The sequence below is a fragment of the Oncorhynchus mykiss genome, chromosome 9, assembly GCF_013265735.2.
Source record: "Oncorhynchus mykiss isolate Arlee chromosome 9, USDA_OmykA_1.1, whole genome shotgun sequence".
NCBI lineage: Eukaryota > Metazoa > Chordata > Actinopteri > Salmoniformes > Salmonidae > Oncorhynchus > Oncorhynchus mykiss.
The window spans coordinates 51,296,332-51,321,846 of NC_048573.1; the positions used below are offsets into that span (position 1 = coordinate 51,296,332).

The 25,515-nt window shown below is 42.8% G+C and overlaps 1 protein-coding gene across 2 annotated transcripts in view; it reads left to right on the forward strand.

Moving 5' to 3' along the window:
• The window catches only part of pex14 (peroxisomal biogenesis factor 14), a 116,650-nt gene extending 93,599 nt beyond the window's left edge, over positions 1-23,051 (forward strand). For both annotated transcript variants that reach the window (XM_021616103.2, XM_036988251.1), the window contains 3 exons: positions 10,818-10,915; positions 17,321-17,412; positions 20,538-23,051. In XM_021616103.2, coding sequence (XP_021471778.2) covers positions 10,818-10,915; positions 17,321-17,412; positions 20,538-21,033 — 686 coding nt within the window. In that variant the 3' untranslated portion in view covers positions 21,034-23,051. The remainder of the gene's footprint in view (positions 1-10,817; positions 10,916-17,320; positions 17,413-20,537) is intronic.
• The last annotated feature ends 2,464 nt before the right edge of the window (positions 23,052-25,515 follow it).

Here is a 25,515-nt window from a genome sequence, read left to right on the forward strand (position 1 = left end):
GTCAGGGAAGTGATCAAGAAACCGATGGTCCCTCTGACAGAGCTCCAGAGTTCCTCTGTGGAGATGGGAGAACCTTCCAGAAGGACAACCGTCATTTAAAGGGCTCCCAAGTGGCACATCGGTCTAAGGCACTGCATCTGAGTGCAAGAGGCGTCACTACAGTCCCTGGTTCAAATCCAGGCTAAATCACATTGTGTTTGGGAGCCCCATAGGGCGGCGCACATCTGGCCCAGCGTCATCCGGGTTTGGCTGGGATAGACCGTCATTGTAAATAGGAATTTGTTCTTAACTGACTTGCCTAGTTAAATAAATCAAATCTGTGCAGCACTCACCAATCAGGCCAGATGGAATCCACTCCTCAGTAAAAGGCACAAGACAGCCCGCTTGGAGTTTGCCTAAAGGCACCAAAAGGACTCTCAGTCCATGAGAAACAAGATTCTCTGGTCTGATGAAACCAAGATTAAACTATTTGGCCTGAATGCCAAGCTTCACGCCTGGAGGAAACCTGGCACCATCCCTATGGTGAAGCGTGGTGGCAGCATCATGTTGTGGAGATATTTTTCAGCGGCAGTCACTGGGAGACTAGTCAGGATCGACAGATTCCAGATATCCTTTGTGCAAGCACTTCCAAGAGTTCATGAACAGTGAGCCTGGTGAAATGTTTGGGGAGCGCATCGTCAGTAGTGTACCTTTGGTTCCTAGGGTGTTTCGGCCTTTCACACTATACACCCTCCCCAAAGGCGGCCAGCGACAGGGTGATCAATCCTACGCTTGCGTCCCATTCCCAATTAGTCATAGGAGTTGCCTTGTTGTTGATAGCCAACATCCCATGGGACTATGCATGGCAGGGGTGTCCTCCTCCCTGAGTCGAGCATTGTTGACCGCATACCTCCTGGCCCTCTCACTTCGGGGCCCAGCTGTGGTCTTTCCTCTTCATCTTCCTCTGCTGCCTTCTGCCGCCTCCGATATAGCTTTGATTGCCGAACGCTGGCTCTGGCCCTTAATTCCCAGGTCTCTAAGCAATCTGGTTGTAGATGTTGCCACACAACCTCTGCAGCCCACCTCCACTGGTCGGACTTCTGTGTTCCAGCCATGATGCCGTGCTTCAGCAGCTAGATCGGCATAGCGCAGATGTTTTCGCTCATAAGCCTCATCTACTGAGTCCTCCCAGGGTACTGTGAGCTCAATGATGAAGACCTTCTTGAGCGAACGGGACCAGAGCACCATGTCAGGTCTTAGGGTGGTGGTTGTGATCCCCGGAGGAAACACAAGTTGCCGGCCAATGTCAGCTAGCATTTTCCAGTCGCGGGCCAAGCGCAGCTGGTCTCGCTCTAATGGTGTAGAGCCGCTCTTCGGTGGTTTAGCCCCTTCGCGGACAAAGGTTGTCCGTAAGGGGTGTGATGCTGCTGGGGGTGGTAGGGAGTTGGTGGCAGCTCGCTTGTCCTCCAGGGCGGACGCAAGGTTTGTAAGGACTTGGTTGTGACGCCAAGTGTAGCGTCCTTGGGTGAGGCTTGTTTTACACCCTGTGAGAATGAGGTTGGCTGGCATGGAATAGAGGGCACAGTCCGGTTCTTCACCATACCATTGGTGAAGATTAACTGGTGTTGGAAGGACGTCATATGTTGCTCTGATGGAAAAGCTCAACCGCCTCGCTTCCATGGCCCACAGATCCTTCCAGCTGATCTTCCTCTTCTCCACACTGTCCCATCGAGTCCACTGTCCCTGTTTGGCAAGAGAGACTGCCTTGGCCCACCTTGCAGCCTCCTCCTGATGACGTAATTCCTGCACTACCATCTACCGTCGCTCTGGTGCAGTGGCCTTACTCCAGGCAGCACGGCTAGTTAGCCCAAGGCCTCCTTGAATGGAGTGCTCATGACGATCAGACTGGGGGGCGACGGTTCACTTTCCAACAAGACAACGACCCTAAGCAAACAGCCAAGATAACGCAAGGGTAGCTTTGGGACAAGTCTCTGAATGCCCTTGTGACCCAGCCAGAGCCCGGATTTGAACCCGATCGAACACCTCTGGAGAGACCTGAAAATACCTGTGCAGCTACGCTCCCCATCCAATCTGACAGAGCTTGAGGGGATCTGCAGAGAAGAATGGGAGAAACTCCCCAAATACAGATGTGCCAAGCTTGTAGCGTCATACCCCTCAAGACTCAAGGCTTTAATTGCTGTCAAAGGTGCTTCAACAAAGTAATGAGTAAAGGGTCTGAATACTTATGTAAATGTGATATTTCAGTTTTTTTTATTTTATAAATGTGCAAAAAATTATAGACAGTTTTTGCTTTGCCATTATTGAGGATTGTCTATAGATTAATGAGGGGAAAAAACAATTTAATACATTTTAGAATAAGGCTGTAACGATATATGGTTTCCAGTTTGCATAAAGTTCCTTGATGTCCATCTTGGTATCCGCTTGCGGGGGGATATACACGGCTGTGATGATAACCGAGGAGATTTCTCTTGGGAGATAATACGGTCGCCATTTTATTGTGAGGAATTCTGGGTCACGTGAACAAAAGGAATTGAGTTCTTGTATGTTGTTATAATTACACCATGAGTCATTAATCATGAAACATACACCCACTCCCTTCTTCTTACCGGAAAAATGTTTGTTCTTGTCGGCGCGATGCACTGAAAATCCTGTTGGCTGTACGGACTCTGACAGCATGTCCCTAGCTAGCCATGTGTCTGTGAAACAGAGTATGTTACAATCTCGGATATCTCTTTGGAAAGCAACTCTTGCCCTAATTTCGTTGACTTTGTTTACTAGGGACCGCTCCGGTACCTTCTTCTTCCACGCCGTTGTTTTCGGTCAGCCTCTGGAATCAGTTCAAATGCCCTGGGAGGTGAAGACAAGGATCGGCTTTGGGAAAGTCGTATTCCTGGTCATTGTGCTCTGAGAGTTGTCTCTCTGATTTCCAATAGTTCTTCCCGGCTGTATGTAATAACACTTAAGGTTTTCTCAGCTAACAATGTAAGAAATAATACATTAAAAAAAGAAAATACCTCACAGTTTCCATCTTACAATATACAAACGAAATATATATATATTTTTATAAAACTTACACTGTTTTATTTATTTAGTTTATCTGAAAACAAACTGAAACTAAACTGAATTTCAAATAAAAATCTTAAAATTAATAGAAATAAAAACTGATAGAAAAACACACTATAACAACCTTGCTGCTGACATGCAGTTGGGATTGTATTAACATAAGTAACAATAGTTTTTGAGTGGATTATCCCTTTAATTTTCTAAATGCCAGTCCTTCAGCAATGGTACATTGTTAATATGACAAACTCTTCTTGCAGAGTGATGCCAAGCAGCTAGTTAGTTTGCTATCATCTAACAATGATCACAAGTCGTGGCTGAACGACAACACGGATAATATAGAGCTGGCTGGATTTTCCATGCATCGGCAGGACAGAGAAGCTACATCTGGTAAGACGAGGGGCGGGGGTGTGTGTCAGATGATGCGGATGCTACACTGCAGGACTGTTTTGCTAGCACAGATGAGAATATGTTCCGGGATTCATCCAGTGGCATTGAGGAGTATACCACCTCAGTCATCGGCTTCATCAATAAGTGCATTGACGACGTCGTCCCCACAGTGACCGTATGTACATATCCCAACCAGAAGCCATGGATTACTGGCAACATCCGCATCAAGCTAAAGCCTAGAGCTGCTGCTTTCAAGGAGAGGGACACTAATAAGAAATCCTGCTTCGCTCTTAGATGAACCATCAAACATGCAAAGCGTCAAAACAGGATTAATATTGATTCCTACTACACCGTCTCTGACTCTCGTCGGATGTGCCAGGGCTCGAAAACTATTACAGACTACAAAGGGAAACCTTGCCGCGAGCTTCCCAGTGATGCGAGCCTACTAGACCCGCTAAATGCCTTTTTATGCTCGCTTTGAGGCAAGCAACGCTGAAGCATGCATGAGAGCACCAGCTGTTCCGGATGACTGTGTGATAACGCTCTTGGTAGCCGATTTGAGCAAGACCTTTAAATAGGTCAGCATTTACAAAGCCGCGGGGCCAGACAGATTACCGGGACTTTTCAACCTCTCCCTGACCGAGTCTGTAATACCTACATGTTTCAAGCAGACCACCATAGTCCCTGTGCCCAAGGAAGCGAAGGTAACCTGCCTAAATGATTACCGTCCCGTTGCACTCACGTTGGTCGCCATTAAGTCTTTGAAAGGTTGATCATAGCTCACCAAAACCGCATCATCCCGGATACCCTATACCCACTCCAATTCACATACCACCTCAACAGATCCATAGATGACGCAATCTCAATCACACTGCCCTTTCTCACCTGGACAAAAGGATCACCTATGTGAGAATGCTGTTCATTGACTACAGCTTAGCGTTCAACCCCATAGTACCCACAAAGCTCATCACTAAGCTAAGGACCCTGGGACTAAACGCCTCCCTCTGCAACTGGATCCTGGACTTCCTGACGGCCCCCCACAGGTGGTAAGGGTAGGCAACAACACATCTGCCAAGTTGATCCTCAACACTGGGCCCCCTCAGGGGTGCATGCTTAGTCCCCTCCTGTACTTCCTCTTCACCCACGACTGCATGGCCAAACGACTCCAACACCATCATTAAGTCTGCTGATGACACAACAGTGGTAGGCCTGATTACCGACAACGATGAGACAACCTATAGGGAGGATGTCAGAGACCTGGCAGAGTGTTGCCAGGACAACAACCTTTCCGTCAATGTGAGCAAGACAAAGGACTGCAAGTCGTGGACTACAGGAAAAGGCGGGGCTGTAGTAGAGCCGGTTGAGAGCTTCATGTTCCTCAGTGTCCACATCACCAACAAACTTTCATGGTCCAAACACACCAAGACAGTTGTGAAGAGGGCACGACAACACCTTTTCCCCCTCAGGAGACTGAAAATATTTATCATGGGTCCCCAGATCCTCAAAATGTTCTACAGCTGCACCATCGAGAGCATCCTGACGGATTTCATCACCGCCTGGTATGGCACCTGCTCTGCATCTGACCGCAAGGCACTACAGAGGGTAGTGTGTACGGCCCAGTATATCACTGGGGCCAAGCTTCCTGCCATCCAGGACCTATATACTAGGCGGTATCAAAGGAAAGCCCAAAAAATTGTAAAAAACTCCGGTCACCCATAGACTGTTCTCTCTGCTACCGCACGGCAAGCGGTACCGGAGTGCCAAGTCTTGGACCAAAAGGCTCCTTTAACAGCTTCTACCCCCAAGCCATAAGACTGCTGAACAATTCATCAAATTAATCAAATGGCAAATGTTTCATTAGCTGAAATAAAAGATCCCAGATTTTGTGCATACCTTTGTTTACATCCTTGTTAGTGAGCATTTCTTATTTGCCAAGATAATCCATCCACCTGACAGGTGTGGCATATCAAGAAGCTGATTTAAACAGCATGATCATTACACAGGTGCAGCTTGTGCTGGGGTCAATCAAATGTGAGGTTTTGTCATACAACACAATGCCACAGATGTCTTCAGTTTTGAGGGAGTGTACAATTGGCATGCTGATTGCAGGAATGTCCACCAGAGCTGTTCCAGAGAATTCTTATGTTAATTTCTCTACCATAAGCCGCCTCCAAGATCGTTTTAGAGAATTTGTCAGTACGTCCAACCGGCCTTACAATCGCCGACCACGTGTAACTATGCCAGCACAGGACATCCAAATCCAGCTTCCTCACCTGTGGGATTGTCTGAGAACAGCCATCCGGACAGCTGATGAAACTGAGGAGTATTTCTGTCTATAATAAAGCCCTTTTGTGGCGAGAATCTCATTGGCTGGGCCTGGCTCCCCAGTGGGTGGGCCTGGTTCCTAATTAGGTGGACCTATGCCCTCCCAGGCCCACCCATGGCTGAGCCCCTGCCCAGTTGTGAAATCCATAGATCAGGGCCTAAATAATTGATTTCAATTGATTGATTTCCTTTGTAATGAGTTACAGTACATATAATCTTTGAAATTCTTGCAAGTTGCTTTCATATTTCTGTTCAGTATAAACTCAGCAAAAAAAGACCCTGTCTTTCAAACATAATTCGTAAAATCCAAATAACTTCACAGATCTTCATTGTAAAGGGTTTAAACACTGTTTCCCATGCTTGTTCAATGAACCCTAAACAATTAATGAACATGCACCTGTGGAATTAAGACACTAACAGCGTACAGACGGTAGGCAATTAAAGTCACAGTTATGAAAACGTAGGACACTAAAGAGGCCTTTCTACTGACTCTAAAAAACACCAAAAGAAAGATGCCCAGGGTCCCTACTCATCTGAATAAACGTGCCTTAGGCATGCTGCAAAGAGGCATGAGGACTGCAGATTTGGCTAGGGCAATAAATTGCAATGTCCGTACTGTGAAACGCCTAAGACAGCTCTACAGGGAGACAGGACGGACAGCTGATCGTCCTCGCAGTGGCAGACCACGTGTAACAACACCTGCACAGGATCGGTACATCCGAACATCACACCTGGGGGACAGGTACAGGATGGCAACAACAACTACCCGAGTTACACCAGGGATGCACAATCCCTCCATCAGTGCTCAGACTGTCCGCAATAGGCTGAGAGAGGCTGGACTGAGGGCTTGTAGGCCGGTTGTAAGGCAGGTCCTCACTAGACATCACCGGCAACAACATCGCCTATGGGCACAAACCGACCTTCGCTGCACCAGACAGGACTGGCAAAAAGTGCTCTTCACTGGTGAGTTGCGGTTTTGTCTCACTCATGGTGATGGTTGGATTCGTGTTTATCTTCGAAGTAATGAGTGTTACACCGAGGCCTATACTCTGGAGCGAGATCGATTTGAAGGTGGAGGGTCCGTCATGGTCTGGGGCGGTGTGTCACAGCATCATCGGACTGAGCTTGTTGTCATTGCAGGCAATCTCAACGCTATGCGTTACAGGGAAGACATCCTCCTCCCTCATGTGGTACCCTTCCTGCAGGCTCATCCTGACATGACCCTCCAGCATAACAATGCAACTAGCCATACTGCTCGTTCTGTGCTTGATATCCTGTAAGACAGGAATATCAGTGTTCTGCCATGGCCAGCAAAGGGCCCGGATCTCAATCCCATTGAGCACGTCTGGGACCTATTGGATCAGAGTGTGAGGGCTAGGGCCATTCCCCCCCCAGAAATGTCCAGAAACTTGCAGGTGCCTTGGTGGAAGAGTGGGGTAACATCTCACAGCAAGAACTGGCAAATCTGGTGCAGTCCATGAGGAGGAGATGCACTGCAGTACTTTTGACCCCCTCTCAGGGACACATTATTCCATTTCTGTTAGTCACATGTCTGTGGAACTTGTTCAGTTTGTCTCAGTTGTTCAATCTTGTTATATTCATACCAATATTTACACATGTTAAGTTTGATGAAAATAAACGCAGTTGACAGTGAGGACGTTTTTTTTGATGTTGCTGAGTTTATATCATCCAATCAAACAAACTGTATTACATACAGTCAAGGAAGGAATGTGAATGGAAAAGTGCTCATACTGTCAGTTTGATCGGATCTTACCGTTCTATTGTGTTTTAGGAAGATGGATAGCTGGCAGGGTGCGTGTCGATGTATGTATGAGATTGTGTGCAAGGTGTGCCTCCCGCAATCTGATTAACAAATTAGTTATTTTATTGTCATTTTGGCCCCAGCTATGCAAACACATTTCCTCCGTATAACATAAGTCCTGTTTTGTTTATTGTTAAAGAACCGATTCCGTGATAAGAGTCCCTTGTATTCCGTAGGGAGCTGATATTCCAGACCTTAAGACCTCTCATGGAAAACCCACTGTCGTTCCCCTCAGTCACCACGGCAAACTAATTTGCTGTGACTGCAGTAGCCAAGCTGCTATTGTAGTTAATGACTGTTGCAGTTAACAGTTGGGGAGAGGGTTTGCAATTACACTGAGAGCCCCCCCACCCCCCCCCCCCCCCCCCCCCCCCCTTTTCTCCCTCTTTCTCTTCACAACGCTGAGTAATAGCGTCCGACTGCCTGGCTGCCAATTGCTTGAACCCCTTTTGTTAAAGTTCATGTATTGCTCTAGTGCCGGGCGCAATGAAGTGATGTATCCTTTTGAATACAACTGCATTACTCTCTTCGCCCAGAGTAGGGCCTTGACTCCCATTATGATTTCCCTACAACTTCACACGGACAATTAATGAATGGGTCTTGGAAGCACTTCAGCACACACAGCCTGTAATGGAATTGTGCGGTTGTTTGGCCCTCTTTGTCAGTGGGAACCATATTGGTGACCAGCTGGCCATTAAAGGCGGAGACAGGCCTGGACATATGTAGTGTACATTATATGGAGGTATTTACTGAATAATTTACTGAATACACAATGTCGGCCACTTCGGCAGCAGCTGCGAGCCCCTGCTCTGTCTCTCAAATTCATGCTCTTGCCCAGCTACAAAGTCTCCTTCTGATGATTCAAGCCAGCCAAAGTCATTGACCTCATTATTCTTGGCTTCTATCTGCGATAGCGAGGGGTAACAATACACAGTGGCCAAGAACTGGATGGACTAAAATGGCGGCATGCAAGATCTGCACAAGCAGTTTACTCTTTGCGCCTCAGTCTCAATGATCATTTTGAAAGTATAGTCGTAGTGGCTAGCGACTTCACTCCAACATCTGGAACTGTTGATGTATTGCGGTGTCGCAGTAGCCATTTACAGTAATGAGCATTGGGCAACTAAATGTGCAGTTTACATACCCTGAAGTCACTAACACTTTTTTGGGGGGGGGGGGAAACAAGGTTGTGGGCTCTGGAAAATTGACCCAGAAATTGTTTTTCCAAAATAATGGTATGAGGATTTTAGATTTCCTGCTTATTCCCACATTATTCCAGGAGTCTTTCAACCAGAATTTTCCAACGGTACAGAATGTCACCTTTTATTTGAGGGTATTTTCATACATGTCTGTTTTTAACATTTAGAAATGAAAGCACTTTATATATCTTGTCCCCCCTTTTGAAGAAGTCGTAAGTATTTGGACAAATTCATGTATTATGTATTAAAGTAGTCAAAAGTGTAGGATTTGTTGCATATTCCTAGCATGCAATGACTAGATCAAGCTTGTGACTAAAAACTTGTTTGATGCATTTGCAGTTGTGTTTTGGATTTTGTTTTGCCCAATAGGAACTGAGTGGGGATTCATGTTTTGTCATTTTTGAGTCACTTTTATTGTAAATAAGAATAGAAGATGTTTCTGAAAACTTCTACATTAATGTGGATGCTACCATGATTACTGATAATTATGACTGAATCATGAATAATGATGATCATACCCCCACAATCATGAAGAAATATCATACCCTCAAAAAAATGCAAACCTCTCACCCTTACCAATAACAGGGGAGGTTAACAGTTTTTGGGGCGTATGATCTTTGTGCCTCTGTACATTTCTCACTCATCGTTATTCACAATTTATTCATGATTATTTCTCATCAAAATAGCATCCACATTATTGTAGTGTTCTGAAACAGGTCAGAAACATCTTATATTCTTATTTACAATAAAAGTGACTCCAAAATGACATGATTCACCATTCATTTCCTATTGGGCAAATCACAATCCGAAACACAACCAAAACCAACTGCAAGTTTGTAAAGTGACAAGCTTGATGTATTCAATGTGTGCAAGGAATATGGGACCGAATACTAAACTTTTGACCACCTTAATACATTATAAGTGAATTTATCCAAATACTTATGACTTCTTCAAATGGGTTGAGTAAATACATTAAGTGCTTTTGTTTCTACTAAACCATGTATGAAAATACCCTCAAATTAAATATGACATTCTGTACTGTCTCCTCATTTTGATCTCAAATCAAAAATGCTGTAGTATAGAGCCAAATGTAAAAAATTGCTTCCCTGTCCAAATAAATACGGAGGAGAGTGTATGTCAGGTGACCTAAAGTTCTTCCGTCATGTCTTAACAGGGTCCCATTTTCGTCAAACGGATGCTTATAGCTCAGCACTGGCACATTGGTGTCTGTCCAGTCTTGCACAGTAGGCAAGCTTTTAACCATTCGCTGACACCAACCTCAAGTGTAGGCAGCTACAATATCTGTTGATGTTAATGCGATTAGGCTTGATTTAACACTTTGCACGACAGTGATTTATATGAATGTTTATTGTCTTTCGGTAATAGAATCAGTCGGTGAAACTTAATGCATTGTTTGGTAATACACGTGCGACTGGAAAGCAAGGGGCCAACAAACTGGGGCTCGTGTTATTTGAAATCATACACCCTCTTCTTACACCAACACTTGAAATAATTCAATCTTCAAAGTCAATGAGAAAAGAGCAATATTTATTGGGATTAGGCGGGACATTTTGTCTGGCAGCCTCCACCCAAATGAGGCATTTTTTCCCCCTTTGTTGATCGTTTGAGGATTTAAGATGCATTTGAAGCCAGTGTCTGCATGGATAATGGAAGGTTAGAGACTGTTATTTGATTTAAGTTCAGACACCAGAGATTAATATCTTTATTTTACACTTCAAAAATATCCCAAAGCATCTATGACTGAAAAGCTGGGGCCAATTTGACTGGTTATTGGATATCATTATAAATATCATAGGTCAACTTTAATAAATGACTTAGGCCTATACTTTTTATTTTTTGTATTGTTTTTACAGATATTGTATTTGAGTTGGACTTCTCTGGACTAACTTAACTGAAAGTAAAAATGTTCCAGCTTCCTCTACTTTATGCTTCCACTAAATAAAACGTTAGTATCAGCTGACATCTAGCGTTTTAAGTGTACTTGTTGTCTCTGTTTGCAGTGACCCAGCTCCAGCAGACCCTGGCTACAGTACAGGACCTCCTGGTCCAGCAGCAGCAGAAAATGCATGACCTGTCTCAGGAGTTATCTACCTCTGAGGTACGACATCATCATATTCACACACACACTCAAACACATATGCTTAATCTCACCTGTCTCTCAGGCTACTGGTGCCGTACACACTAGTCTGGCTCAGACCTGGGTCAAATACGTAGATCAAATACTTCATATGTATTTGAGTGGTGCTTGATTTTTTAGTTTGCAACTTTTAGGACAATTTCAAAAAAACAAAAAATGCAATACAAGTATTTGAAAGTGTTTGACTTAGTATTTGAACCAGGTCTGGTCTGGCTACAGCCAGTGGTAAAAAGAAGTAGAACACACTCCACCTGTCTGCTGTTTTTAGTGGAAAGTTCAAGGTTTTGTTCATAAGGCACCAAATGAAAGACAACGCACTGACGCAGGGAGGGACTACTTCATTTTCCATTGTGAAACATTTTAAAATGTTTTCCGATGCATGCCCTAATGAACATGACCCAAGACAGAGGATTTATTTGGTTCATCGCGCTCTAGTGACTCCTTGTGGCGGGGCGAGCGCCTGCAGGCTGACTTCGGTCGTCAGTTGAATGGTTTTTCCTCCGACACATTGGGGGTGCAACTGGCTTCCGAGTTAAGCAGGCGGTGTTAAGAAGTGCGGTTTGGTTATGTTTTGGAGGATACGTGACTCGACCTTTGTCTCTTCTGAGCCCGTTGGGGAGTTGCAGCGATGAGACAAGATCGAAAAGGGTGGTTCAATACACATTTTATTTGTCACATGCTTTGTAAAACAACCGGTGTAGACAAACAATGAAATGCTTACTTAACGTGCCCTTACCAACAATAACAACAACAAAAAAGCACTAGAGAATTTCGACACCATCTAAGGGATGGGCATTTGAGATTATTTTACAATTCAAATAATGTCATGACATTTTTTCAGATATCAGAATAGTCTAAATAATAAAAATAAAACTCTCAGCTCTCTTGACCAATCAGACTGACTCAAATGCACATGGCAATTGTAAACAGCGAACAGGCTGCTTTTCACTGTTGGTTTTAGCCAAACACTATGGGGAAAGAGAAGTCTGAATTTCGCCATGATAGAACCGGTGTCTGTATGTAGCCTCGCTACTTTTATAGCCTCGCTAACTGAATATAGCCTGTCTTTTTACTGTTGTTTTATTTCTTTACTTACCTATTGTTCACCTAATACCTTTTTTGCACTATTGGTTAGAGCCTGTAAGTAAGCATTTCACTGTAAGGTCTACCTACACCTGTTGTATTCGGCGCACGTGACAAATAAACTTTGATTTGATTCTATTACAAAAAAAGGTTTTCTGATGAGTGTTTTGCATTGCTCTGTGCCAAGTCTTGTGGAAACTCGGTTAGGTGAACACCTGTAATTGCTATTTGAAGCGCTGAAAATAGCATACCGATGTCAGGGCAGACTGGAGGGCTAAATGCACAGTATTAGCTCAAGACGTTATAAAAACTACATTCAAAGGTTTGTTTATTAAATTAAGTCAAATGTCATGGTATATCCATGTAGGTAACAATGACACAATGGTAATTACATTTATAACAAAGCTTTTCAATTGTCCAAATAGGCATACAAATGTACATTTGCTACCAAATGTACTCACTCAAGTAATTGATTACTAACGTCCGTTTGGATATCTGGATAGATATCCCTACCACCATCTCAGATTGTGCAAAATGTGTTAGAAACATAAGATTAGCATTCCTGAAACATTATTTTGTTAAAATATAATTTGATCTCTGAGAAAATTAAGCAAATTGATTGAACAAAACATTTTCATATTCATTTATAGGATTCATATAATCTTCAATAAATATAGTACCTAACATCTGATTTGGACCATAATCCTTCCTAACAATGAGTATCGCATGAGAAATCCAATAAAATGATCAAAATCCACCCACGGATCCCCCACACCCCAATCCCAACCCAACAACCAGTATACCGAATTAGTTCTCAGTCTCACAAGTAGTATGGTGCTGTGGCTTGGAGTATTGCTTCTTCATCCTATGTAATGTATTCACTGTGAATCTGGTGATGCTTTTTTTTTCTCCCTTTTATAGAGAAATAATCCTTTGAAGTTGCTTGCATTATTTTCCATAAATGAAGTACGAAGTTCGCCCACTAGATGTCGCTGTTCCTGCTACTGCCACACCTTTTTATAAATTGTGCTGGTCTCTAGTCTTTATTAAATGGATCACAACATTTTCTTAGCAACTTTGGTGAAAATAAATTGTGTGGCCAGTTCTCCATGAAAGCAATTCAGTTTGTCATCTCATCATGACATCCATGATGTTATCATCTTCTGCCATAACTCTGTTCTTGGCTTAAATTTTATCGTCCACTTTCACAATCCACAGTTACAACCGTTTAGGTGCTAAGGGCCGAATGATTGTTTTAAAACTCGTCATGTCAAAAAAAATTGGTGAACTTAAGTGCAAGTATGAAATGTTACTTGTTCTTTATCGCGCTGTCATAAATTGTTTTATGATCATCGGCCCAAAAAAACTCCCTTGGAATCAAGACCATCTCAGACAATGTTTTATGTCCACAGCTTGTTAAGCACATGGGGTGTTCGTCTGTAGCATCTGGATGGCGCAGGAAAACATATGCGTACGCATCTGTTTCTGCAAACGGCAGAGAAAAATATGAATCTCTCCCCTGGATGAGGTTAATCAAAACCGCCGACTCATAGCTCATTTTCGAGTGAGTCTCTCTTGCCCCCACGCCGCTTCCTAAACTGAGTTGAAAGGATAGTTGTGTTTTTGGGTGGGAGGGAGGGAGGGGGTGGACAAAACCCTAACTGAGCCACTATGCAAACAGAACTTTGTGTGTACCATTTTTCTTTGTCCTGGCAAGCCCCAGTCCGATCCAGTCACTGTTAAGCCCACTTTAAACAATGAACTACATCTGCAGCACTGGAGAACAAGAGATGGGGTTTTTTTGTTGGCCAAAACACAGATTGGATTAAAAAGTGCCCGCTTCATTTGCTATGAGTGCCTTGTTGGAAGGCGGCAGTGTATAAAAAGTATATTTCACATCAAAACACCCATTAAACAAATCATAAACTCTGCTTTATAGCTATAGTGTTGATCTTAAATTTTCCACAGAGAGACGTAGAAGCCCTGTTGTTCCCAGGCCATATGGGAAATTGGGAAATTGTTTTCAGGTCCGGAGCGTGTGATTAAGAACACATGTTGGAGCTGCCGAGCTACTTATCGTTTGCAGTTAGCGGCTTTCTGGGTTTCTCCCCTCGCCGCTCAAAGTGCGCCACTCTTGGCAATTATACCTCTCAACGCGGAAATGTGCATTTAACCCGAAACACATGCCGACTTCTGTTTCATCAGCTGCTAAGTAAACAGTTCTTAAAGTTTGGAAACCGCTGAATTGCAATGTATATGGCACCCCAACACAAACTGACTGGGGATGTCATTATACAAGTGAGAGATTGCGCACACACACTCACACACACATATTATATATTTCTGCCTACAAACCTCAGAGGGCCCAGCAAAATGTACTCTGTGGGTATTTACTCTATAATCATGACTTATTTTGAAAATGATCACCTAGCTACATCATACCACTACTGTTAAATGCCTCGGTGAAGAATGAATAGGCTTCAGGGTAATTCGTCTCCAATGTTAACAGGAGGGGTAGCCCCCTATTTTGGTCCCATTATCATTACAAATCTGCCAGTTAACTGTGTTTGCTCCGCTGTCTCAATTCAGTGATAGTTCTCTTTATTAGTGGCTGCACATAGAAGATTAAGAAACTGCTGTTCTGTACCAGAAGAAGCACTCCGGCACTGGGAAAGTAGAATAAATAGACTGAAATCAATTGCGCCCGTGTTTTCCCTGGAAAACGCTCCTCGGGGATTTCTTTTGAAGCTAATTCTACCATAAATATACATGCATTACAAGGAAAAAGACAACACAGTCGGCTGGTGGAGTAACTGTGAATTAATTTGCCTTTAGACATTTTGAAACAAGGCTTGTTAAGATCCTATCTGTTGCTAATGGTCCGTAGGCATTTTATCTTCATTTATTTCACGCATTGCCATCCATGGAGGAGTTGTTAGATTTTTTCTCTCTCTTTTGCTCGTAATATATTTTTCTGGAACCACTTAGTTAAGCAGCAGAAAGGGGCTGACCCCTATCACACCCAAGCAACCACTCAAGACAGATTAGGAACACAGCTATTACACCAGTTAGGAGGAAACTGTATAGCGCTTAACAGCACTGGTCATAGATCAAAGTCTCCGTTCTTAAGCCAGAGTACGCAAAGTGATTATAGGGGCAGTTATAATCATATGAATAGAATTAGAAGATTCAATTATGTGCATGTAATGCTTACTATGCTGCTATAATGCTTTCTGTACATTACTTTATTATGAACATGGTGTCATGCCACACTTGACAAAGGAAATGACCACATGGCTATTTCTGAAATCACAATGTCAACATGACATAACACCTTATGTTCAGTTAGCATGGTGTATAATGCCAGCTGACATATGTCATGTTGCCATGAATAAGCGTGGTTATAATGCAGGAATATTATGTCTGCGGACAAAACTACCATACGGTTGCATCAACCTTCGCTGTAGTGCACAACGTAGGGAATAGGGTGCCATTTGGGTTGTATCCACAGTTTTAAGTAGGCGTCATGACTGTGAAGCGTTTCCCTGTTTCTTAGGTAAGAGTTTTACGTCTTGGAAGTCTAGAAGAAGCCTCAGCCTGTGGAGCAATAAAAAAAAATATTTCCAAAGGTAAAATGAGAGAGGAGCACATTCCAACCTTATTATGTGGGGGGCCTTGGGGAGACCTGGGATTAAGATGCTTCTAATGAGGTGAACCATGAATGTCCTTCACCAAGGCTCCTACCGATGCACACCCAGGACGGTTTTGGGGGCTTTATGTATCAAGCGTCTTCGAGTAAGAGTGCTGATTTTAGGATCAGTATTGCCTTTTAGATCACAATTCATAAGATTTCATGGACAGGGGGCACCTGATCCTAGATCAGCACTCCTACTCTGAGAAGCTTGATACATACAGCCCTTGATGTTCCCTGGAAAACACTGCACCCTCCCTCCCTCCGATGTAAATGAGTCTGATCCCTCTCAGATGTGATTCAATTAATTTCTCTTAGATGTAATTACAATTGAAAGAGACCAAGTTATCCGTCTCACCGTGATAGGGTGTCTCAGCTTCCTAACTAGCTGCCTCTAGTGAGTCTGGAGTTCTTAATTACAGTTTTTTAGTATTATTTTATCCTGCTTTCCCCACTTTGTTTTTCTCCTTTTCTCTGGTCCCATCCATATACTGCCCTTCTCCCCTTCAGAAACAAAAAGGATAGGGGTGCAGGTCTGTTCGGTTAGACTACCAAGGGTCCAAAAGCACCTGCTTGTCCAGGTGAATATGGGCTGGTTTTAAGAGTATTTTGAGGAGTGTCCATTACAAATGCTAAAGTGTATTTGTCTTTAACCAAAATGTGGATTTTCACTAAGACAGTGATAGCTAAAAGCAATTTGGTTCACGCTGGCTATTGCAGTTGCATAGAAGGACTGAAATGTCATAGAAACAAACAAAATCGACGCTATTGGCTACATGTTCACATATTGTGTCTTTCTTTTGACGAATGACTTCATACGTCTGCTTGGAACAGAAATACAATGGATGGATTTTTTTAAAATTATTTGCTATTCAAATATTGCCAGAGGCCACTACAATTAGCCGTCATTCCCTGTCGCAATTCATGCCATGCCAGGCTGTGTGTGATAACACTCACCTTTGATAAAAGAAGAAAAATAGCTGTCAACTTATGGTTGCCTTATGAATGCCCCTATTGTTCAGGATAAGGTTCATTATCCAAAACTGCCATCCTGCCCTAATCCATTTTGGGAAATATGGAAAACTATGTAAAAATTGGAATGATCCACAGTCAAGTGAAACCCAATTTTTTTCTGCACGACTTTTGACTAGGGCCCATAGGGCTCTGATCAAGAATAGTGCACTATATAGGGAGTAGGGTGCCATTTGGGAAAATACCACTACCTTTTTGTGACGATCCTGTCTACAAAGATGAACTTTAGTCCAGAGGCTTGTTGTTTGCCCCCACCCCTCTCCCGTCACATGGGGACTTGTATGTAGACTCACAAGCTGTTGTGATATGATTACACACCAGCTTGTGTGGCATTAGGCATTTGCTCTGTTTGTTTACATCGCTGCCCTCTCAACCATTCTCTCGTTTGAAAGTGTTATCCTGTTAGGTCGCATGAACAAATGAAAATCACAGAGATGTAGCAACATGCTTGACGAAAGTAGCTTACTGTCCTCTTTTAATGTTGCTTATGGACCTAGACTGTACTGTATGCTCCCTGACCCATGGTATGTGATAGTTTATCTTCCCTCTTCTTTCAATAGGCATCCTCTTCAACCAACCGCATCCTGGATACCCAGACCATCGGCGATCTGAAAGCTGAAATAGGGTCATTGAAGGGCTTGCTTCTCGGCAGGTAATAACTCAAACGCTGTGGTTTCGTTTAAAATGGCACCCTATCCCCTATCTAGTGCACTACTGGCGAAAGGTAGTAGGACTTGCCTTGTTAAATAAAATAAAAAATATATAGGGAATCGTTATCGAAGCTCATCCTACTACCTTCCTCCACAGCGCCTTCAGCTCTACCCCATTTGGCACTGTCTGTCTGTCACAGCATGAAAATGGATTCTGTTTTGTAATAGTCATTAGCATGCATGATTATGTACTCAGTGCCGCTAATGAGGCTCAAAGCAACAGTTTACGTCGGAAAAATCAGCCAGATGAAAATTGCCTCAGAACTGTCAGGTTGTACATGTTTTGTTTTCCTGTGTACATCCTAATAAGCTTTTAAGTATTTTGTTTCACTCTCCTTTGCCTGACTTTCACAATAAGTTTTGCGTAAGGGGTTAATCAGCGAAGAAAAACACAGAAGCACCATCTGTCGCCAAACTTGTTCTCTCTCTTTCCCTATTTTCAAATGACCTGATTAGGCAGTAAACATTTTGTATTCCTTTATTGCAGATCCCTTTTAAGGCGTAACCATTTCTTTTTGATCTTGAAAGAATGAATGAATATAATTTAATATCTTGGCCAATCTTTAGCAGGTGTGGAGAACATCTGGCTGTTGAAAAAAGCACTACCTATTTTTCTCTTATTTATTTACAGTGCCTTGCGAAAGTATTCGGCCCCCTTGAACTTTGCAACCTTTTGCCACATTTCAGGCTTCAAACATAAAGATATAAAACTGTATTTTTTTGTGAAGAATCAACAACAAGTGGGACACAATCATGAAGTGGAACGACATTTATTGGATATTTCAAACTTTTTTAACAAATCAAAAACTGAAAAATTGGGCGTGCAAAATTATTCAGCCCCCTTAAGTTAATACTTTGTAGCGCCACCTTTTGCTGCGATTACAGCTGTAAGTCGCTTGGGGTATGTCTCTATCAGTTTTGCACATTGAGAGACTGACATTTTTTCCCATTCCTCCTTGCAAAACAGCTCGAGCTCAGTGAGGTTGGATGGTGAGCATTTGTGAACAGCAGTTTTCAGTTCTTTCCACAGATTCTCGATTGGATTCAGGTCTGGACTTTGACTTTGCCATTCTAACACCTGGATATGTTTATTTTTGAACAATTCCATTGTAGATTTTGCTTTATGTTTTGGATCATTGTCTTGTTGGAAGACAAATCTCCGTCCCAGTCTCAGGTCTTTTGCAGACTCCATCAGGTTTTCTTCCAGAATGGTCCTGTATTTGGCTCCATCCATCTTTCCATCAATTTTAACCATATTCCCTGTCCCTGCTGAAGAAAAGCAGCCCCAAACCATGATGCTGCCACCACCATGTTTGACAGTGGGGATGGTGTGTTCAGCTGTGTTGCTTTTACACCAAACATAACGTTTTGCATTGTTGCCAAAAAGTTCAATTTTGGTTTCATCTGACCAGAGCACCTTCTTCCACATGTTTGGTGTGTCTCCCAGGTGGCTTGTGGCAAACTTTAAACAACACTTTTTATGGATATCTTTAAGAAATGGCTTTCTTCTTGCCACTCTTCCATAAAGGCCAGATTTGTGCAATATACGACTGATTGTTGTCCTATGGACAGAGTCTCCCACCTCAGCTGTAGATCTCTGCAGTTCATCCAGAGTGATCATGGGCCTCTTGGCTGCATCTCTGATCAGTCTTCTCCTTGTATGAGCTGAAAGTTTAGAGGGAAGGCCAGGTCTTGGTAGATTTGCAGTGGTCTGATACTCCTTCCATTTCAATATTATCGCTTGCACAGTGCTCCTTGGGATGTTTAAAGCTTGGGAAATATTTTTGTATCCAAATCCGGCTTTAAACTTCTTCACAACAGTATCTCGGACCTGCCTGGTGTGTTCCTTGTTCTTCATGATGCTCTCTGTGCTTTTAACGGACCTCTGAGGCTATCACAGTGCAGGTGCATTTATACGGAGACTTGATTACACTTGATTGTGTATTGTATTTATCATCATTAGTCATTTAGGTCAACATTGGATCATTCAGAGATCCTCACTGAACTCCTGGAGAGAGTTTGCTGCACTGAAAGTAAAGGGCTGAATAATTTTGCACGCCCAATTTTTCAGTTTTTGATTTGTTAAAAAAGTTTGAAATATCCAATAAATGTCGTTCCACTTCATGATTGTGTCCCACTTGTTGTTGATTCTTCACAAAAAAATACAGTTTTATATCTTTATGTTTGAAGCCTGAAATGTGGCAAAAGGTCGCAAAGTTCAAGGGGGCCGAATACTTTCGAAAAGCACTGTATATATACACACACTGATAAGGCCAGCATCCCGGAGTCGCCTCTTCACTGTTGACGACTGGTGTTTTTCGGGTACTATTTAATGAAGCGTCTGTTTCTCAAATTAGACACTCAATGTACTTGGCCTCTTGCTCAGTTGTGCACCAGGGCCTCCCACACTTTCTTTTCTGGTTAGAGCCTGTTTGCGCTGTTCTGTGAAGGGAGTAGTACACAGCGTTGTACGAGATCTTCAGTTTCTTGGCAATTTCTCGCATGGAATAGCCTGTAATCGAACCCACAAATGCTGATGCTCCAGATACTCAACTAGTCTAAAGAAGTACAGTTTTATTGCTTCTTTAATCAGAACGACAGTTTTCAGCTGTGCTAACATAATTGCAAAAGGGTTTTCTAATGATCAATTAGCCTTTTAAAATGATAAACTTGGATTAGCTAACACAATGTGCCATTGTAACACAGGAGTGATGGTTGCTGATAATGGTCCACTGTACACCTATGTAGATATTCCATTTAAAATCTGCCGTTTCCAGCAATAATAGTCATTTACAACATTAACAATGTCTACACTGTATTTCTGATCAATTTGATGTTATTTTAATGGACTAAAAATGTTATTTTCTTTCAAAAACAATAACATTTCTAAGTTAACCTAAACTTTTGAACGGTAGTGTATATGTGTTCCCACTATGGGAAACAGTGATCTTTCCACTGTGCTTATTTCGATTTTCAGTGTACAAGTTTTTGATTGTGATGACAACATTTTGATTTGGATGACATGATGTGTGTTGAACGAATATCCCTGCCTTCTATCTCTCTCCAGGAGGCAGTTCCCCGCATCACCATCCGTCCCAAAGATTCCCTCCTGGCAGATGCCCCTGAAGCCGGCCACCATCTCCACCAGCTCTCCTTCCATCAACCACACCAACAGCAGCAGCGACATCTCCCCCGTCAGCAACGAGTCGGCTTCCTCCTCCCCCATCAAAGATGGCCGCCACAGCCCCCAAGACGCCCTGGGAGGTCCTGACGGAGCCCACGGCCTCAACGGAGAGAATGGCATGGGGCTGGGAGGAGGAGCCACACTGCCCCCCCTGGACCTTAAGGATCAGGTCCGCATGGAGGTGCAGGGTGAGGAGGAGAAGAAAGAGGAGGATGTGAAGGAAGAAGAGGAAGAGGAAGATGACGTGAGCCATGTGGAGGAGGAGGAGCATCTGAGCGTGCCAGCGGAGGATCGTCGAGGGGGGGACGGACAGATCAACGAACAGGTGGACAAGCTGAGGAGGCCCGAGGGGGCCAGCAACGAGAGCGAGGTGGATTAGACCAGACCGTGAGCACAAAGCACAACAAAACCCCTTTTTCCTTATGGTTCTCATTTCATTTGAAGGTCCTGTTTCAGTCTGGTCCCATTTGACCATCCTTTCTGTAACTGTACTGTTTTGCCTCTGTTATATAGTGAACAATCTCAATTATGAGCGAAGGTTTGAGAAACATAGCAACAAAAAAAAGGTTAATGTTGGTGTGTCTGGCCCTTGTAAGCACCTGGCTTACATCAATTTACTTTTCATCATTCAAACAAAACGATTGCATGCCTGGGAAAGTAATGTGAAGTTTCAGCAGGATGGGGGAGATAAGAGCAATATTCAATACAAATTACTATCAAAAATTATTTGCAATCCTGCTTTCTCTTATTCCTTGTGTAGCACTTAGTACTGTCAATTTTCATGACTGACAATAATCACCTGGTGTAGTGAGCTTGGTTTCCAATGTATCTGAGCTCATTTGAAGAATCATTTGAGGGTGTGTCCCAAATGGCACCCTATTCCCTATGTTTTGACATGGGTCTGTAGAACTTTGGTCAAAAGTATTGCACTATATAGGGAATAGGTTGCCATTTGGTACTCAGCCTGAGTAACCTGTTCTGGACACCAAAGAAATTGTATGCTCCCCTATATTCTTCAGTTCTATGTAAGGAGTCAGACGGCTTGTCCCCCTGTACTCGTCTCAAAGTCATCCCAGAGATCACTGAAAATATTACTGGGACTGCGTCTGAAACAGAACCCTATTCCCTATCCGATTCACTACTTTTGACCAATAGTAAGGCACTCCATAGGGAATAGGGTGCCATTTCAGACGCAGTCTGTCAACAGAGCCGAGGGAGAGGACAAGCAGCGTTAGGCTAGGGCAGCGTTAGGCTAGGGCAACGTTTAGGATCTTTCATGTGTCCCCTCACATTGGTGTCAGTCTGTCAATAATTCAGAAAGGCCAGGAGGTGGCATTTGGGCTGAAATAAAAGCCTTGAAATTTGAGATTAGAACACGATGACGGGTTTTGTTCCACGAGCGTTCAAGAGCGCTGAAAGGAAGGGAAGATAAATGTGTTTTTTTACCTCTTTCTAAAGGGGCTGCCTCGTGCATTCTGTCACTCTGTATGTGGTGAGAGAGATCCCAGCCTGCCTCTTCAGCTGCATCTCAGTCTCCAGCAGGGCTAGCTGAATTGGTTTATGAAGTATGTTAATAATCAAATGATCAACAAATAACAGATGTATTAGTTCATGCAGCTTGAAATGTCAAGGAGGCTAAAAGCGGAAATCTAATCGTGAAAGCCCTGTTGTATTATATTTTATTTCATGACAAACCCTCCGGTCCAAATTATATAGGCCTCCTACAGTGAGTAATCTTTTACGCTAAAACAGCGCCAATATTTTGTAATTAAACCGTATAAAACAATGGATGTCACCATGGATGTTGTGGCAGGTGGGAATCTAGGTCTGAAGGCAGAGGTGGGGGCGGGAGGGGGAACTGAAAGTAATGTATGAATACCTACCTTATTAAATTACTCACTCGCCAGCTGATGAGATAGAGAAAAAAGGTCCACGAGTGAAAATGAGGGTATCAGCTCTCTTGTGGTATTTTAACTTGCATCAAAGGGCCTTCAAAGTAACACAATAACGGTAGAGGTAGGTGAACCTTTCTAAGTGGCAGCAGTCATAGTCCGCAAACGCTGTGTCTATTAGAATAGAAGTAACAGGGTAGTAAAGAATCTGAAGTATGATACTGTCATGAGAGATTCTTTTGTTTGCAATTGTATTGGACATGATCTGACATTCTGATCTATGAATTTGTCTGCGAATGAAGACCACTGATTGATAATGTGGGCAGAATTGCTAAAATGAGAGGTCCCCAAGTGTCACTCATGCCTTTTAAACTACTGCAGTTTCACTGACTGGTCCTCTATGTATAAAATGTACCCAGCTTATAATTGTGACTGTATGAGCTTCTGATATCAAACAGAAATGTATATTATTGTAATAAATTTGGTTTATCTCAAGTTACTTTAATTGCCACTTTTTTATCGAATCAATTAGGCCGTGATTCAATCTGACACTGGGGTACAGCGCCATTGTAGGGGTGTGTAACAGTACACATGTTTGTACCAAACTGTTTGGTAAGGGGACTTCGGTTCGCACTGTGAACCTGAATGAATACATTATTTTTTAAATTACAAAATAATAACACTAGGCCTATAGGCTATGTCTACACTGCGTTGTATGTCTGATTCTTGAGTAAATCTGAGCTGAGAAAAAAAAACAAATTTCAGGATATTCCGTTAAAACAACTAGAGTTTATGCGCAGGTTGTAAGCAAATCATTCTAATCGTAATTGCCGCATTTCAAACTGTCTATTTGTGAGACGCAGCCGAGAACTAGTTCTGTACGATCATGGCGAGTGGTGGGGTCAATAAACCAGAATTGGAGGATCCTCAATCATCGTTTAATCTCCAGTTTGGGAACATTTTGGCTTCCCAGTAGATTACAACGGCGATGGACAGAAATAAATTGGATAAAATGTTAACAGTATGTCGCCACTCTCAATGAAAATTGCCTATGCATCTTTTCCACTCTGATGCTGCTTTTGTAACCATGTGGGAGGTGGGAATTTATCAGTTGTGAAGTCGTAAATACCAGTTGGATACATTCATGTGATTTGAACTCGTTGAGAAACGCCGATTGGCTAATGGCCAACAAGCTGTATTAACCATAAACTAAAAAGATCAGCTATAATGCTTGTAAACAAATTTGAGTAAAAAAAAAAAAAGATTGCTTTGTTGTTGCATTTAACTGCTGAAAATGCTGTTATAGAGGCCATTTCCTTAGTAGATGACGTCAGAGGTCAACATGTGGGAGAAGTGGGTTCTTAGGATGAAAGGAGAGTTTCCCACTTTAAATGACCAGTTTGAGGACCATTCAAGTGGTTTTTCCAAGCCAAATGGTAAATTCACACTTGGTTACAAACGCATCATGACACTGCCTCCTTTAGTCCAGATGCGCACGTTTGACTCATAAAGGCGGCATGTCTGGAGCACCGTACATCTCCCACTCGGGGGTAACGTGATGGGCGGTCACTGTTAAGTAAACATAACACAATTGGTAAATGAATTGCAAAACTCGGCTTTGGTTTGCTTATATAGAGCGGATACAACCGGTTTGCTGAAATTGGCGCAAAAGGGAAGTTTATATCATGGCTTGAGCACTTTCACAATGTGCCGAAACCCCCTATTCTCAACCCCCGAGAATGGGCACATATCCGCGGCAATTAAACAAAGACTGTAAAATATATAAACATAGCCTACCTATCGATCTTGTAATGCAGAGGGGAGACGATGTTGTGTAGTTTCTTTGCGTTTCCATCTTGCTCCAGTATACTGCGGTGATGTTGGCGTAAATGTATCAACACATTTGAGGTGTTGGCAGATGCAGAGAGGCCCAACAATCCTCTCACAACAGACAATGCTAGGAACATTGTGAATACTGAACATTGAATGGCATTTAATTTTCACACTGTACCGTAACCGAACAGTGACCACAAAACCGCAATACATACCGAACCGTTACACCCCTACACCCTTGTCATATAAAAGGTCATTTCCAATTGAGGCGACATCTGTGAATGAGTTAACGTTGCCTTTAAAAGCAGCATTGTCTACAAGGGCGATCAAATTGAATCCCGGCCCCAGTCGTATGTCTTTTTAACAAAGACATTGCTACATTAATTCAATCAAACATGTTAGCATGTTTTTGTTTTTCTGCTGCTCATTAAGAAAAATACTATTTTGGTCTTGGGGGTGTGTGGTTCATGTGGGTGTGTTATGTTCGCATTTCGTACCCTGGCAGTTACTGTAGCAACAACATAGCCACTACCACTTCCTCAAAATAGTCAGAATTAAGATAATCAAGAAATCTGTAATTAAATGATGCATGAGATAACGAGCAGGATTAGTTCCAGTGCTTTGGACAAATCACGATTTCGCAGTTGTTAGAATCTTTCGAATTTCGAAAGGTGAGTGGACATTTGACCCATAGACTTAACTTGCAAAGAGAGAGGGTAGAACTCTATCTATTATCTTAACTTGTATGGACCCAGAACTCAATTGAGCATCTGACAAATTACGCAAGACTTTAGTTCTGGGTTAACCGAGATTAGTGCACTGCAGACAGTATCGAGTCAGGTGGTTCTGGCTGTGCTCAGGACTGATTTTGAGAACCTGTGTACAACTTCATCATCAGCAAGCTGTCAAACTATTGTAAATAAAGCACAAGCTGCTACATGCTGTTTATCACTAGATGGCTAGCTAAGTTCCATCTCTGTGTTTGTCAATGAAGTTAGCTAGTAGTAGCTAGCAGGCACATTGAGCAGGCAGACCACGTAAGCTAAATCAGTTTATCAAGTCACTGGCGAGTTTCGGTTCCATTTAGTTTTTTTACAACTTTCTCTATTACCAGAGTGTACTTCTGTCTGGCAGTG